Source organism: Equus asinus, chromosome 6 (assembly GCF_041296235.1).
Source record: "Equus asinus isolate D_3611 breed Donkey chromosome 6, EquAss-T2T_v2, whole genome shotgun sequence".
NCBI lineage: Eukaryota > Metazoa > Chordata > Mammalia > Perissodactyla > Equidae > Equus > Equus asinus.
In genome coordinates this window covers 101,563,707-101,577,475 of record NC_091795.1, presented here as the reverse complement: position 1 = coordinate 101,577,475, position 13,769 = coordinate 101,563,707, and the positions used below count along the sequence as shown (strand labels likewise).

Genomic DNA, 13,769 nt, shown 5'->3' with positions numbered 1-13,769 from the left:
GAGGCAGCATTTTCCTCAAACCAGCACACACTTAGGATGGTTTCAGTGCAAAACTAACGTACCCAAAGAGAGTAATCGTACACACAAAGGACTTAATTGTGAGGATGACTTTGAATTCTTTAAACAATAAACGGAGCTTTCATATAGATATTTTTGCACCTTTTTGTGTATAATACTTTAACAGCTGTTTATAATACTATGTAAATGTTAATTATTGAGGTAATTGCTAAAATTTTACCACTGTTGAGCTCTTCTTCTTAGTCAAATTTGAACCAAATACCAGGTGATTGCTGTTCCCAGAGCAGTTTGGGTCTTGCTTATTTTATGAGGAATTAGGCAAAACCATGATATCCAAGATTTCTCGCCTCTCGTGATGACATGTACACAGGATTGCAGGTTCCTCATATGAAAGCGTGGGAGTGGGTGACTTTGAAGGCAGGTGAGATTTGGGCTGTTTTAACTAAATCTTAGAGGCTGAAATCACAGCCGTCTTTCCCAGACCCCAGAGGTGCTGAGCAAACACCCGGGAAGTGGGAATTTCATGGAGACCAGGAGGAGCTCCCAGGATGCCGCTGTGCACGGGCCTGCAGAGAGCGAGCGGGTCAGGAGCTGTCCCAGTGCCGGTCTGGCACTCTCGGGAGATCCTCTGATGCTGGTGGTGGCCCTGGTTTCCTGGCTTATTTCAGTGGCCCAGTGGCACTTGTGGAATGTACTGCCCTTCTCAATGTCCTCGTTCTGGATGGAGTCTAGTAATTCTAGTCTGAAGGGGCCCTAATGCCTGGAGTCAGGGCTCCTGGCCCCACCCGATTTGGGGGCATAGACTCAGCTTCCCCATTGTGAAAATGAAAGAGCTGGAGTAACCGTCCCCTAATACCCTACAGAGCTCCAAGTTTCTCAAAATCTGGAAGGGACGCTGACACCCAGCCATGAAATGCAGACGCTGTTCAGCTTCAAGATTCTATATGAAAGAAAACCGCGGCCGCGAACTTGAGTTCAGTGTGGACGGCGGATAAACAGGTCAAGGGCCAAATAGGATAAAAGTGCCTTTGAAATTCTCTCCTTTTTCCCCAAACTCTTTGCTTTTCTGACACTTAGAGAAAAATATGTTCATTATTTCAAAATAAATGCTTTTAATAGAAACTCAACTTGTAGCTTGCTAAAAAATAATTGCTGTCCCCATTGAGATTTTTTCCAGGAAGATAAAGATTTATTATCATGAAGAGCCTGTAATTAAACACTATCTTTTATAAAAGACAGCCGTTAAGTCTTTATTTGAAGCAAGTTTTGTTTTTTATTAAAGAGTAAGAATTTATAGAGTACATTTCGTCTCTATAGCACCGTAGCAAACATTACGTAATTTTTGCACTGGTACGAAGAGGTAATATTGTCTGCATTTTTCAACTTGTTTCAGGAGAAACTAACCTTAAGTGATTTGAACATAGCCTCAGATGGGGGCGTGTCAGTTGAGATTAAAGGTTTTCATTTTATCTGGACTCTAGACCATCTCATAGACTGCAGCAAGAAGTGGACCTTGTAGTGGAGTTTTTAAAGTTTTACAAGCAAAAAAAAAAATAAAGAGCAATAATCTTATGATGCTTCTAGATTGTGTACAGAAAAACCCACAAGAAAACCAGGAAGGCTGATAAGAGTAGAGCGGGATTGGAGAGGAGACCTGGAAGTTAGCGAGCTCTCCTGGGGGTGCCTCCAGGCTGACTGGAGCGGGAGGAGGAAAGTGGGTGGTCTGAGGAGGTCAGTGCCCAAGGACTGGAGAATAAGAAGGGAGAGATTCTGATAAATTACCACATGCTCAATGTAAAGAGTTAAGCAAATGTCTGCATTTATTTAAATAGATCATTTAACATATTAATAGGTGTTAATTAAATCAATGAGCTCTTGTTTCTAAATTGCTAATTAATTTCATTCCTTTACAGAATGTGCTCTGGAGGTTTAGATTCTCTCAGCTCAAGGGGTCTTCAGATGATGGAAAAACGCGAATCAAGCTGCTCTTTCAGAATCTAGACACCAAACAAATCGAGATGAAGGTAGGGAATGAAGTTCAACCTGCTGCCCCACCACATGTGAAGTAAAACCTAAAGGAAAACCCCAGTGCGCCCTCCACGTGGGAAGCAAGTCAGTCAGTCCTCAGGCGTGCCCCCCAGAATCCCGCAGCAAGGACGTCAGAGAGCCCGTGTCACACCGCCTCCTAGAGACTCTTATGTCCTAAAATTGTGGTCACTGAAACACATTATTTGAGTCTACTAAATATCACAAGTTTCTCAGTCAATATTAGCAGGAAATTAATATTTAAAAATACACAAGAAGTCAAAATTTAAAAGAAGAGTTTCACAAACTACATTAGGTACATGACAAATCGCCTATAAGACCAAGAACAAACTGCTCTGTTAATTCAAAGGATCTTACACACAACTTACAAATTCATTGCATTAACCTGTCATTTTACCACCAACAAGTATTGATCTGTCCCATATTTTATGTAGAAATGGATTGTCAGCATCCCAATTTTAATAAAAACTAAGGACAAACTAAAGGATAATTTCAGTACACTAAAGAAAAAGAGAGAAAAACAAAGATGGGAGACCCGTGAACACATTGTTTGGAAACACCTTGTCAACACTTTGCATGTGTTTTCTCCTCATGCAATTAATCAGAGGGACACATCACACATGGCATTGTTATATCTGAATGTTTAGCATCAATTTTTAATATCTCTTCTTTGAGTTTAAGGAAATAATGTTCCATAACTACTTTTCAAGTACAATTGAAATTGTACAGAGTTGCTTGACATTCTTATATTTCGGGAGTGGATAAAGTCACAATCTGAATGTTAACACTATCTGGGCTATGGGGTCATGAGGTGTAGGATGGGGCAGCCGATAAGACCGAATTGGAGCACAGACACCGGACCCTGAGCTGTGGTGGAGAGCAGGCCACCCTTAGTCACACTCCCTGGACCGAGTCTGGGGGACATTAGCCACCAGCAAAGTAGGAATCCTGAGAGATGGAGGGAGCAAGGGGGAGACTGGAAACGATTTTAGCTTTGTATTTAGTATTTTATTTGCATGGTGTGGCCGCATGGGTGACACTGGCAGGTCCTTCCTCTTCTTCTGTTGTATTTATTTGTCTACTTACCTCAAAGGGTTCCTGTAGGGGAGGAGGGCCCTCTAAGTCCCGTAGGCCTCTTGCCCCAGGGCGTTCTGTGGGAGAGCTTGGCAGGTCCTCTGGAAGCTGCTTCTCCAGCACGTCTTGAGGTTTTCAGGCTCACAGTATTCCAGTGGCTCCCGCCAGAGCGCTCTCATCCCAGGGTGCCCTTGCTTACCTCCTGCTGCTTACGTGATGTCTGAATATCTTTTTGACAGGTGACACCTCTTTCATTAGATTTAAAGGTATTTGTTTGTATTTTTCCACGTTTAGTCAACTTTTGGTAATCTGTGTTAGTAAAAGGGGTGGAAGCACTGACGACCTAAATCTGGCAGTTTGGGAGTATATTACGTTCAGTTGGAGGCATGTGCTTTGAAACAGGCTGTTTCTTCGTGGCACTTTTTCAGAATCCATGTTTCCATCTTCCGTTGACGGAAAGGAGAGCGAGCTCTGGAAAGCTGTAGAGGCCACAGGCACGGGCACAGGATTCGTAGGGCTTGAAGCTTAAACAGTCTGCAGCAATCTCTTTATGAAAAAATGCAAAATTGCAAATACAGTAACCTAGCCTCACTCAGAAATGTGTGTGAGACAGATAAGCACACCTCACAAACCCAAACTAAATACAGCTCCACCTCAGCTCCCCTTCACCGGATCCCAAAACTGCCGGCATCCTCCCCGGTGCCTCGCCCCAAGGGGCCTGGGATGGAGGGAAGTCGGGCAGAGAAAGACAGAGGTCTTAGCTACGTGCAGTTAAATGAGGACCAGGCAAGGCATCACCCGGGCCCCTCCCAAGGCCTCCCTGGGGTCTGTGAGGTAAGACTGCAGATGAGGATAAAAATAACTTGCCAGGTTACCCCACAGAGTAGAAAACAAGCTTCAGAGAGCCTTAGTACCAGACTGTGGGCCGCAGAGGGGGTTTTGAGAAACTACATCTAAGCTGAAGTTCTGCGTTGATTACAGATTATGAGACAGAGAGAAAGTTGGGAAATGGTGACTGGGGAATCCAGACCCCTGAGACTTCTTGGAGTTGATGCTCCACCTGTTTTTTTTTTTTTTTTTGACGTGTGCTTTTTTTGGTGATGAAGATCGGCCCTGAGCCAACATCCATTGCTGCTCTTCCTCTGTTCCCCCCCAAAGCCCCAGTACCTGGTTGTACATCCTAGTTGTAGGTCATTCTAGTTCTATGTGGGACGCTGCCACAGCATGGCCTGATGAGCGTGTCTGAGATCTGAACCTGTGAACCCCAGACCCCTGAAGCGGAGTGGACGAACTTAACCACTATGCCACGGGGCCAGCCTCTGACGCTGCCCTTAAACAAAGAGCCCTTGGGTCTGAATTCCTAATTGGGAGTCAGAGCTATTGCAAATACTAGAAGCGAGCAATATGTTGTTTTTATTAGTAATCAGGGACACTTTATTGTCTTCATACATTAATTAACCAAGAGTTTCAGAGAAAACTGTATTATTTGAATCACTAGTTAAATGAGTGATAACCAGGGAATGGTTTTTCTTTTAATATTTATTGAAAATCTTTCTGGAACATTTAACCAGAGCCCTGCCTTGGTAATTAGTGCATGATGACAATTCCCGAGTTTCTCCTGGATTCTTGGGGAGGATTCTGGGGTTTCGGGAGAGAAAGCAGAACATTCTTTCTTACCACCCACTGTCTGCAGACGTAACATCCAGTTCAGGAATGCGGCTGACTCCATAACAATTCCAATGGCTGCAGATTTGGGGTTCAGTATTTTTTAAAGAAAGCATTTGTTTTTCCTAAAAAATAAAAAGAGTTTCATAAACAAGCTGTGTTAAGTGAAAGGTTATTCCCTTTCTGTCCTGCTCGGTTGGTTCTGTGTCATCCAGGTGAACTCTGGTTAGACACAAGGACGATTCTTGGAGTCACGGAGAGGGGAGTGGCGCCCTTCCCTAACCCTCCCACAGTTTCCATCCCCGTCCTGCCATATTCCCTGTTTGTATTTTACATGGTTGCTTATGATTGCGATTGATTATGATAAAATACTGTAATGACTATATATAGTTGGAAACACAAGTTTCTGATATTCCCATATGTGTATCCATGAAACAGACATTGGTTGTGGATGGCAATACAGTTTAATGAGGACTAATTATGTCTTTGGAGAAGCAATGACATGTAGTTTTCATTCTCTAATGATCTGTGAGGATAAACTCCACTGAAAATTATTCCTGGGCCATGTGAGGAGCCAGATATGTCAGGTGTGGAAGGCTGAAGACCGAGCATGGACACAAGCTGATATCTCAAACCATCCAGGCGTCTGGAGGGAGTAAAGGAATTTGGTGTGTTTCCAAAACAGAAGCTTGGCTGCTGAGCTTTCTCAGCAAAGAATATTGATACCCACAGCATTTATTATCGATATGACTGAGTTGGCAGAGCTGAAAAAGCTATTTCAGGAAGCCAGAGGGTGGACAGAGGGAGGCACAGCCAGGGCACTGTCATCAGAGAGGACGTTGAGTCGCAGCGTTCATGAGCCAGGGACGATGGAATGTCCCCCTGCAGACAGACGTGCGCAGGAAGAGCCAAAGGAGGGATGAGGTCCTCCCAAGTGTGTGTCTGCAGTTATTTTTGATCTGTTCCCAGAGAGGCTAGAATGAAAACAATGCTTTCATTTCTTTACTTTTTTCTTTTCTCTTCTCTTCTCTCCTTTCTTCCATTTTTTTATGAGCGTATACCGCAGGCTGGTAAGTGGGTCCATTCCAGAAATGAGGTACTGCTGTTGCTGTTGGTCTCTGGATGACATCTTTGGTTTGGTTTTGAGTCCACGTGGCCCTGTCTGCAGATCGACCACATTCCCACTAACAGAAGGTGCAGCTGAACTGAATCTCGAGGCAATGGCAAGCAGCAAGCGCCTTATCGTTCTCTTGCCAACGTTTCAGAGATGAAGAATTGAGGGTAGAGATGATAAATAACGTCCCTGCCGCCACACAGCTCGTGGTGGCAGGCCTCCAGCATGTGGCCCAGCTCTCAGAGGAGCACTGAGGGGTTGGCATGTCTGAGAGGTCACTGGTGCCTCGATGGACCCCTTCTCTCCGCTTCATAAATCAACCCCCCTGCAGTAGGGGGTAAGCCGTGTGGAGGTCATGCTTAGAAATCCTTCTAGGTCTCAGCAGGGGGCTCTTCTGAGGCCAGGGAGACAGACGAGCCTGGGGCCAGGAGAGAACCCTTCTCCTGAGACGGGTGGGGAGGACGCTCGCAGGGCTGAAGACAGTGTCCTCCTTGCTCAGAGTTCAGTGGATTCGGTCAGAACAGGAAGCAGCAGAAGAGCGCAACCACTGCTTCGTTCCCTCGTGAAATGGGTCAGGCCGTCCACAGGCCCAGGGACCCTTCACTGAACCCAGTGGAGGCTGAAGAGCGGTCAACAGCCTCGGTGGGGGGAGGAGCCCTGATGTGTAGCATTTGCCTACTAACGTGGTAAAAATATTCCCACCAGGCCTTATTTCCAGCTGCCCACATGCCACCAACTCTCTGGCCAGATGCTGAAAATCTGACCGTCAGCTCTCAGGAGCCACATCCACGCACATGGGCGGGAAGGAGCCCCAAGTCTGCAGTTCAGCCCGTTAGAGAATCAGACTCCAATACAGGAAGGAGGCCCCAGCTGTGTGGGGGTGGGAGGGCATCTGGAGAAGCAGAGAGTCGTTGTTCTTGAGCTGAGTCAATCGACTTGGTCTTGACAAATTTGTACCATCTGGGGGGACGGGGAGTATAAGAAGTGATTTCTAGGAACAACTTGGAGCAGTGAGCACGCACCCGTGGACTTCCTTGTTCCTTGCCTGCTAACCTCGAACAGTGGCTTCAACAGGAGAAGCACTGTGGGGTCAGCAGGGCTGGGCAGTGCACCCGTTGGAATTCCGGGTCTGGACTCTGGAGCAAGGTTTGGAATGACAGCCTGGAATGCTCTCGGCATTCCACCATGCAGCTGCCAGCAGCTCAATTAATAGCATCCTGGTGCTCTCGCTCAGCCTGGGACCTCTCTGGCTATAATGTCATCATTTTCTCATTTTGAGGAGTAAGAATATGATGAGTCTACCAAATAGAACATAGTCAGCAACTTCCACGTCTCCCTCTTGCGGTCAGTAAAATGCTCACTCCTCAGCACGGGCTACCAGGAGGGTGTGCCAGTCATGTCCTGCCCCCTCCAGATTTAAGACCAACATAACCCAGCCAGGTCCCCACCCAGCCACCCCAGACTGCCTTGCACTTTCTCATCTCCCAGCCTTTGTCTGATTCTGTTTCTTAGCTTTTCTTCCTGGCAGTCGTAGCCTTCCTTTCGACATTCGTTTGGAAAACATTCATCAAACGTTTGCTGTGTCCGCAGGTCTCTCTGCTAGTGCTCAGGTCTCTCTGTTATGTTGGGACGTGGGATGAGTTAGACATTTGGGATTAGACAAAGAGATAAAAACACACAGCCTCCCATAATACTACATGGCACGTGCGACAAAAGCCCGTGGACAGAGGATCCCGGAGCACAGAGAAGCCGAGCGACTGTTTCCTGAATGCCTTTGGTTAGATTACAGTCTGCTCTGCCCGATGATAGTTCTGTCGTGGTGACCTCTCTTTTCTTAGAGATACTCTGTAATCCTGTGTCTCCCACTTCTATCACAGTAACAACACCAGACGCGAGTTCCGGACATTGAACTCTGACTTTCCATCTCTGCATTCTCCCTGCGCCAGCTGACGGCTTTCCTCCCTTTCTGTTGTGCAGCCATCACCATGATTCATCTCAGAAACCTTTGCATCCTCCCAAACTGAAACTCTGTCCCCATTAAACACTAACTCCCCATCCTGCTCCCCCAGCCCCTGGCCCCCACCATCTGCTTTCTCTCTCTGTGAATTTCCCTATTCCGGGTACCACATATCAGTGGATTCATACAATATATGGCCTTTTGTGTCTGGCTTCTTTCCTTTAGCATAATGTTTCCAAGATCCATCCATGTTGGAATATTTAACAAAACTTCATTCTTTTTTTGGCTGAATAATATTCTACGATGTGGATGATGCACCATATTTTATTTATCCATTCATCTGTTGATGGATGCTTGGGTCTTTCACCTTTGGCTGTTGTGAACAATGCTGCAACGAACATTGCATACAAGTATCTGTTGGAGTCCTTTTCTCAGTTATTTTGGGTGTATACCTAGGAGTGGAATTGCTGGGTCATAAAGTGACTCTGTTTAGCTTTCTGAGGACCTGTTAGAGTGGTTCCACTGCAGCTGCACCGTTTACCTTTCCACCAGCAATGTATGAGGGTTCCAACTTCTCCACGTCCTCGCCAACATTTGTTATTTTCTCTTTTTCTAAATTATAGCCCTCCTAGTCGGTGTGAGGTAGCATCTCATTGTGATTTTATTTGCGTTTCCCCAATGATCAGTGATGCTGAGTTGATATTCTTTGGAGAAATGTCAATTCAAGTCCTTTGCCCATTTTTTTTTTAATGCAGCAATTTTTTTATTAGATGGAGTGAAAAACAAAAATATCTCAGTCAAGGAATATGAAAACTCTTTCAAAAATAGTATAATTTTGTCATTAACATTTTTTATTAAGATTATGATAGTTTACAACCTTGCGAAGTTTCAGTTGTACATTATTATTAGTCATGTTGTGGGTACACCACTTCACCCTTTGTGCCTTCTCCCCACCCCCCTATCCCCTGGCAACCACCGATCAGTTCTCTTTGTCTATATGTTAACTACCACCTATGAGTGGAGTCATACAGAGTTCGTCCTTCTCTGTCTGGCTTATTTCACTTAACATAATACCTTCAAGGTCCATCCATGTTATTGTGAATGGGATGATTTGTCCTTTTTTATTGCTGAGTAGTATTCCATTCTATATGTATACCACATCTTCTTTATCCAATCATCAGTTGCTGGGCACTTAGGTTGGTTCCATGACTTGGCTATTGTGAATAATGCTGCGATGAACATAAGGGTGCATGGGACTCTTGGAATTGCTGATTTCATGTTCTTAGGATAGATACCCAGTAGTGGGATGGCTGGGTCATAAGGTATTTCTATTTTTAACTTTTTGAGAAATCTCCGTACTGTTTTCCATAGTGGCTTCACCAGTTTGCATTCCCACCAACAGTGTATGAGGGTTCCTTTTTCCCTACAACCTCTCCAACATTTGTCACTCTTGGTTTTGGATATTTTTGCCATTCTAACAGGTGTAAGGTGATATCTTAGTGTAGTTTTGATTTGCATTTCCCTGATGATTAGTGATGATGAGCATCTTTTCATGTGTCTATTGGCCATCCGTATATCTTCTTTGGGGAAATGTCTGTTCATGTCCCCTGCCCATTTTTTGATCGGGTTGTTTGATTTTTCGTTGTTGAGCTGTGTGAGTTCTTTATATATTATGGAGATTAACCCTTTGTTGGATAAATGACTTGTAAATATTTTTTCCCAATTAGTGCTTTGCCCGTTTTTTTAAGTGGGTTCTTTGTCTTTTTGCTATTGACTTTAAAGAGTTCTCTGTATATTCTGGATATTAAACCCTTATCAGATATTTGATTTGCAAATATTTTCTCCCATTCTGTAGGTTGTCTTTTCATTCTCTTGAAAATGTCCTTTGATGCTTGAAAGTTTAATTTTTTTTTAAAGATTGGCACCTGAGCTAATGTCTGTTGCCAATCTTCTTGTTTTCTTCTTCTTTTTCTCCCCAAAGCCCCCCAGTACATAGTTGTATATTCTAGTTGTAGGTCCTTCTGGCTGTGCTTTGCAGGACGCCACCTCAGCATGGCCTGATGTGCACTGCCATGTCGGCATCCAGCATCTGAACCAGTGAAAGCCTGGGCCACCGAAGCGGGCCTTGTGAACTTAACCATTGGGTCATGGGGCCGGCCCCCAAAGTGTTTAATTTTGATGAAGTCTGATTTATCTTTTTTTCTTTTGATGCCCAATAAGCAAGTGTTCAGCTCCCTGGTTCATGACACGCTGACAGCTCACGGTGGCAGCCTCGCTGGCCCCACCCCCACCCCGCCTGAGCGTCACGTGGACACAGGAACGGTTTATAGCTAGTCTTGTGTCTTCCAGACGGAGCGTGAGGACTTCTTGCCAGCTCGCCTTCCGGTTGAGTGGAAGACTTGGCCCTTCTCGTGAGGAAAAAGATGGGCACGTTGTGAAGGAGGTTATTTTTTCATCTGTGGTTTTCTAGCTGATGGATATCAGGACAGCACACACAGCGGCGCCTCAGCTGTGTCGGCCAGAGCGGCAAATGCACGGTGACCAATACCCACCACCGCCCAAGGCCTTTGTAGAAACGACTCGGTGGCTGCTGGGCTGTCTTTCTTTTTTTAAAATTCTGAGTGAATCTCTGAACAGCTACAGCATCTAAAGTGCTGTGAGACTGTTGACCGGGTGTGACTGTGGGCGACGGCTCGCGCAGTCTGCCCGGCTCTCACGGCCAGGAGCAGGCAGCTGCCTTCGAGATTTCCAAAAGCACTTTCCTTGCAAGACCTTGGTGTAAAAAGTAAATAAAATGAAATAAGTAAATCTGCCATAAGCCTAAACTTGCCACATCCATCCTAAGTGAAAAGGAGCCATTACCTGAGGAAAATGAATTTCATCTACCCAAGCTTTTCTGCATTTATGGGACTAAAAGAAGGATTTACACATTTCTGTTTCCCCGCTGACATTTCTCACGGAAACAAACACTGGAAAACCAAGACGAGTGGTTTGTCCCTGGAGAGCTGTGCTGTAGGACGTGATGCGAAGTACTGAACAGAGGTGGTCCACTCGGAATTCAGTTGTTGTAAACACCTCGCTTGTCTCCATTGTCAAAAAGGCTGCACAGATCCACCCTGGGGGTCCTGAGTGCAAGAGCTTCCGTCCATGCCCTTCCCTGGGCTCCTTCTGAAATGAAGGGTGTCCTTTCCCACTTCCCTAAGCAAACTGGGCTTGACACGCTTGCTTGCAATTCAAGATTATAACTGCAGCCGTGCACTGCATCACGACGCTTCAGTCAACGACAGACTGCCGCGACCACGGGGTCCCGTGAGATTAGCACCACAGAGCCTCGGTGTGCGGTGGGCTGCGCAGTCTAGATTTGTGTACGTGCACGCTGTGATGTTCGCATGACGGGGACATCGCCTAATGACGCACTTCTCAGCACGAATCTTATCATCAAGCGGCGCGGGACTGTCCGGCATCTCTCTCCAGGTGGGATCGATGTCACGCATCCCCCACGTTCCATCTGCGTAAGCCCCACCTTGGAGGCACGAGCTCATTTGATCCCCAGGTTGACTCTGAAATACGCTCTGGTACTTGGAGGAGCAAGAGAGCCTGTCGTAATGACAGAGTGGGGCTAATGCCCAGCTTTTATCCTCTGCAACATTACGGCTGAAACACTGACCGGCTGTTACTCTTTTGCAGATGTTTGCTGTGTTCTGTGTGAGGCTCCACTCTGGGGCTTCCTCTCGCACAGCCCTTGTCAGTGGGAGGGGCCGGCCCGCCTGCAGGTGACATGAGTGTGGAGGCGGCACCCTTTTGTCCTTGTGCAGGGTCGTTTGGTGACTCGGAGGTTGGAGCTGTTTTCCCGATGGCTGAGGCCATGGGCACATGATGTACAGAGGGGTGAAATTTCCACGCTCACATGCACGGTTAGCAGAAGTAAAGAAAACAGGTGAGGCCCTGCCACACACAGCCCCACGTGCGCTGCAGCCCCCCGAGACTGGGGACCCTTCTCTCCCTCTCCCAGGGCATGGCCCATGGCTCCCAGCTTCATGGGAGACGGGATTCTCTTCCGCTCCTACGCAAGAGGGAGAAGGCAAGAGTTACAGAGAGCGGACAGCAGTGCTCGCGCGCGGACTTCTCTTCTTCATCCATTCCTTCTCTCAGGGGCCTCCTATGCGCAGGCTCCGAGGAAAGCCCAGACAGAAACTCAGCTGGGACTGGCAGGGCAGACCCAGGACAGACTCCTGCACAGGGCGGGGACAGGACGGTGAGGTGGGACAACAGGCAGATGCACCGCGCGAGTGAGTCAGAGAATTCACGTGTTCCTCCTTAGCTGACAGACTGGAAACTTAAAGCCATGTGCCATCCTCGGACTCGCTGCCGCAGATGTGGGGGGGTTACGATTTTCCTGCTCTGCTCCCGGGTCTCAGAGGTAAGCACCCAGACAGGACGGAGGGCACGCGTCTCCCTCAGTCGCCTCTGACAATTGGCTGGTATTCCTGGTCCTCTTCTAGCCCCACCACCGAGAAACTGGAGCCAACAGTTAAAACCAACACCTCACATCTGTCCGAATTTACTGATGTGGGGAACACGCTGCTGACCCCAGTGAATGCAGACAAGTGGTTCCAGGACCCATGGATGCTGTTCTGCTTTTCCCCTGGAACGTGGGACGTGGGGGTTGTTTATGCAGACAGGTGACCGGCCCGGCATTTGGGTAAATGAGAGCATTCCCCAAGCAGCCTGTTTACTAAATGCCATTGGTAATCCTCTCCAGGACGTGGAGAGCAAACATCTCATACTAATCGAGGAGAAATTCTCTCACCAGCTGGGTTGCAGTTCCTCTCTATTCTGTGCAGCTGCTCTCCTGCTCGGATATAATAAATATTAAATGACATGCTGTTGTACGTGGCACCTCTTCAAAGAGATGTGATCACTCTATGCTTTCAGCCACGAAGAGTCCAACAGGAAACATGTCTCATGTAATTGCACATGTTCACAGAAAATGATCCAGTTCAGGGCAAGCCCCGTGTGGTTAAAGTTCCATGTGCTCTGCTTTGGTGGCCCAGGGTTCACGAGTTTGGATCCTGGGTGTGGACCTACCCTACTCATCAGCCATGCTCTGGAGGCATCCCACGTACAAAGTAGAGGAAGACTGGCATAGATGTTAGCTCAGGGCTAATCTTCCTCAAGCAAAAAGAAAAAAAAAAGAGGAAGATTGGCAATGGATGTCAGCTAAGGAGACTCTACCTCACAAAACAAACAAAAAGATCCAGTTCATGAAAAAGCAATACATGAAAACTCTGACGTAAAATTGTTTGCCTAAAATTGAACACAACAATGTTTAAGTATTACTTGAATTAATTATAAGAACACTAGTTTTGCTATTCCTTCACATTCTTGCCTAAATGGGAAAACAATTTTTTCATCTATTATTATTAATAATATATTGAATTAACGTGGAACTTCTTGCTCTGAACTGATTCCAGCTGATTTTCTTCCCAATGCTTCCGTAGCAAAATACCCCCAATTTACAGGTGAGGCACCTGGCGCAAAGAGGCTAAAGGATTTGCCCAAATAATAGCTGCCTTTTTTTTTTAAAGATTGACACCTGAGCTAACATCTGTTGCCAATCTTTTTTTTCTTCTTCTTCTCCCCAAAGCCCCCCAGTACATAGTTGAATATTCTAGCTGTCGGTCCTTCTGCTTGTGCAATAGCTGCATTTTTTAATGTTTGTATTGTACTGGGTTTCACAGCCATGTCTCTCTAAAGTCGTCCTGTTCGCAGTGACTCAAAGGAGTTAGACCCAGAGAGAATCACTCGAGGCGTCTTGAGTCCGCCTCCTGCATTCGGTCCAGTGGGGCCCTGGTCCTTCAACCCTGCCCCTGAGCTCTGTGCTTCCCTGGGCAC

At 46.5% G+C, this 13,769-nt stretch overlaps 1 protein-coding gene across 5 annotated transcripts in view; it reads left to right on the top strand.

The window, feature by feature from the left end:
• Positions 1-13,769, top strand: part of SNTG2 (syntrophin gamma 2) — a 346,458-nt gene that overhangs the window by 308,134 nt on the left and 24,555 nt on the right. For all 5 annotated transcript variants that reach the window (XM_070512700.1, XM_070512699.1, XM_070512698.1 and 2 more), the window contains one exon: positions 1,932-2,042. In XM_070512700.1, the coding sequence (XP_070368801.1) occupies positions 1,932-2,042 (111 nt within the window). The remainder of the gene's footprint in view (positions 1-1,931; positions 2,043-13,769) is intronic.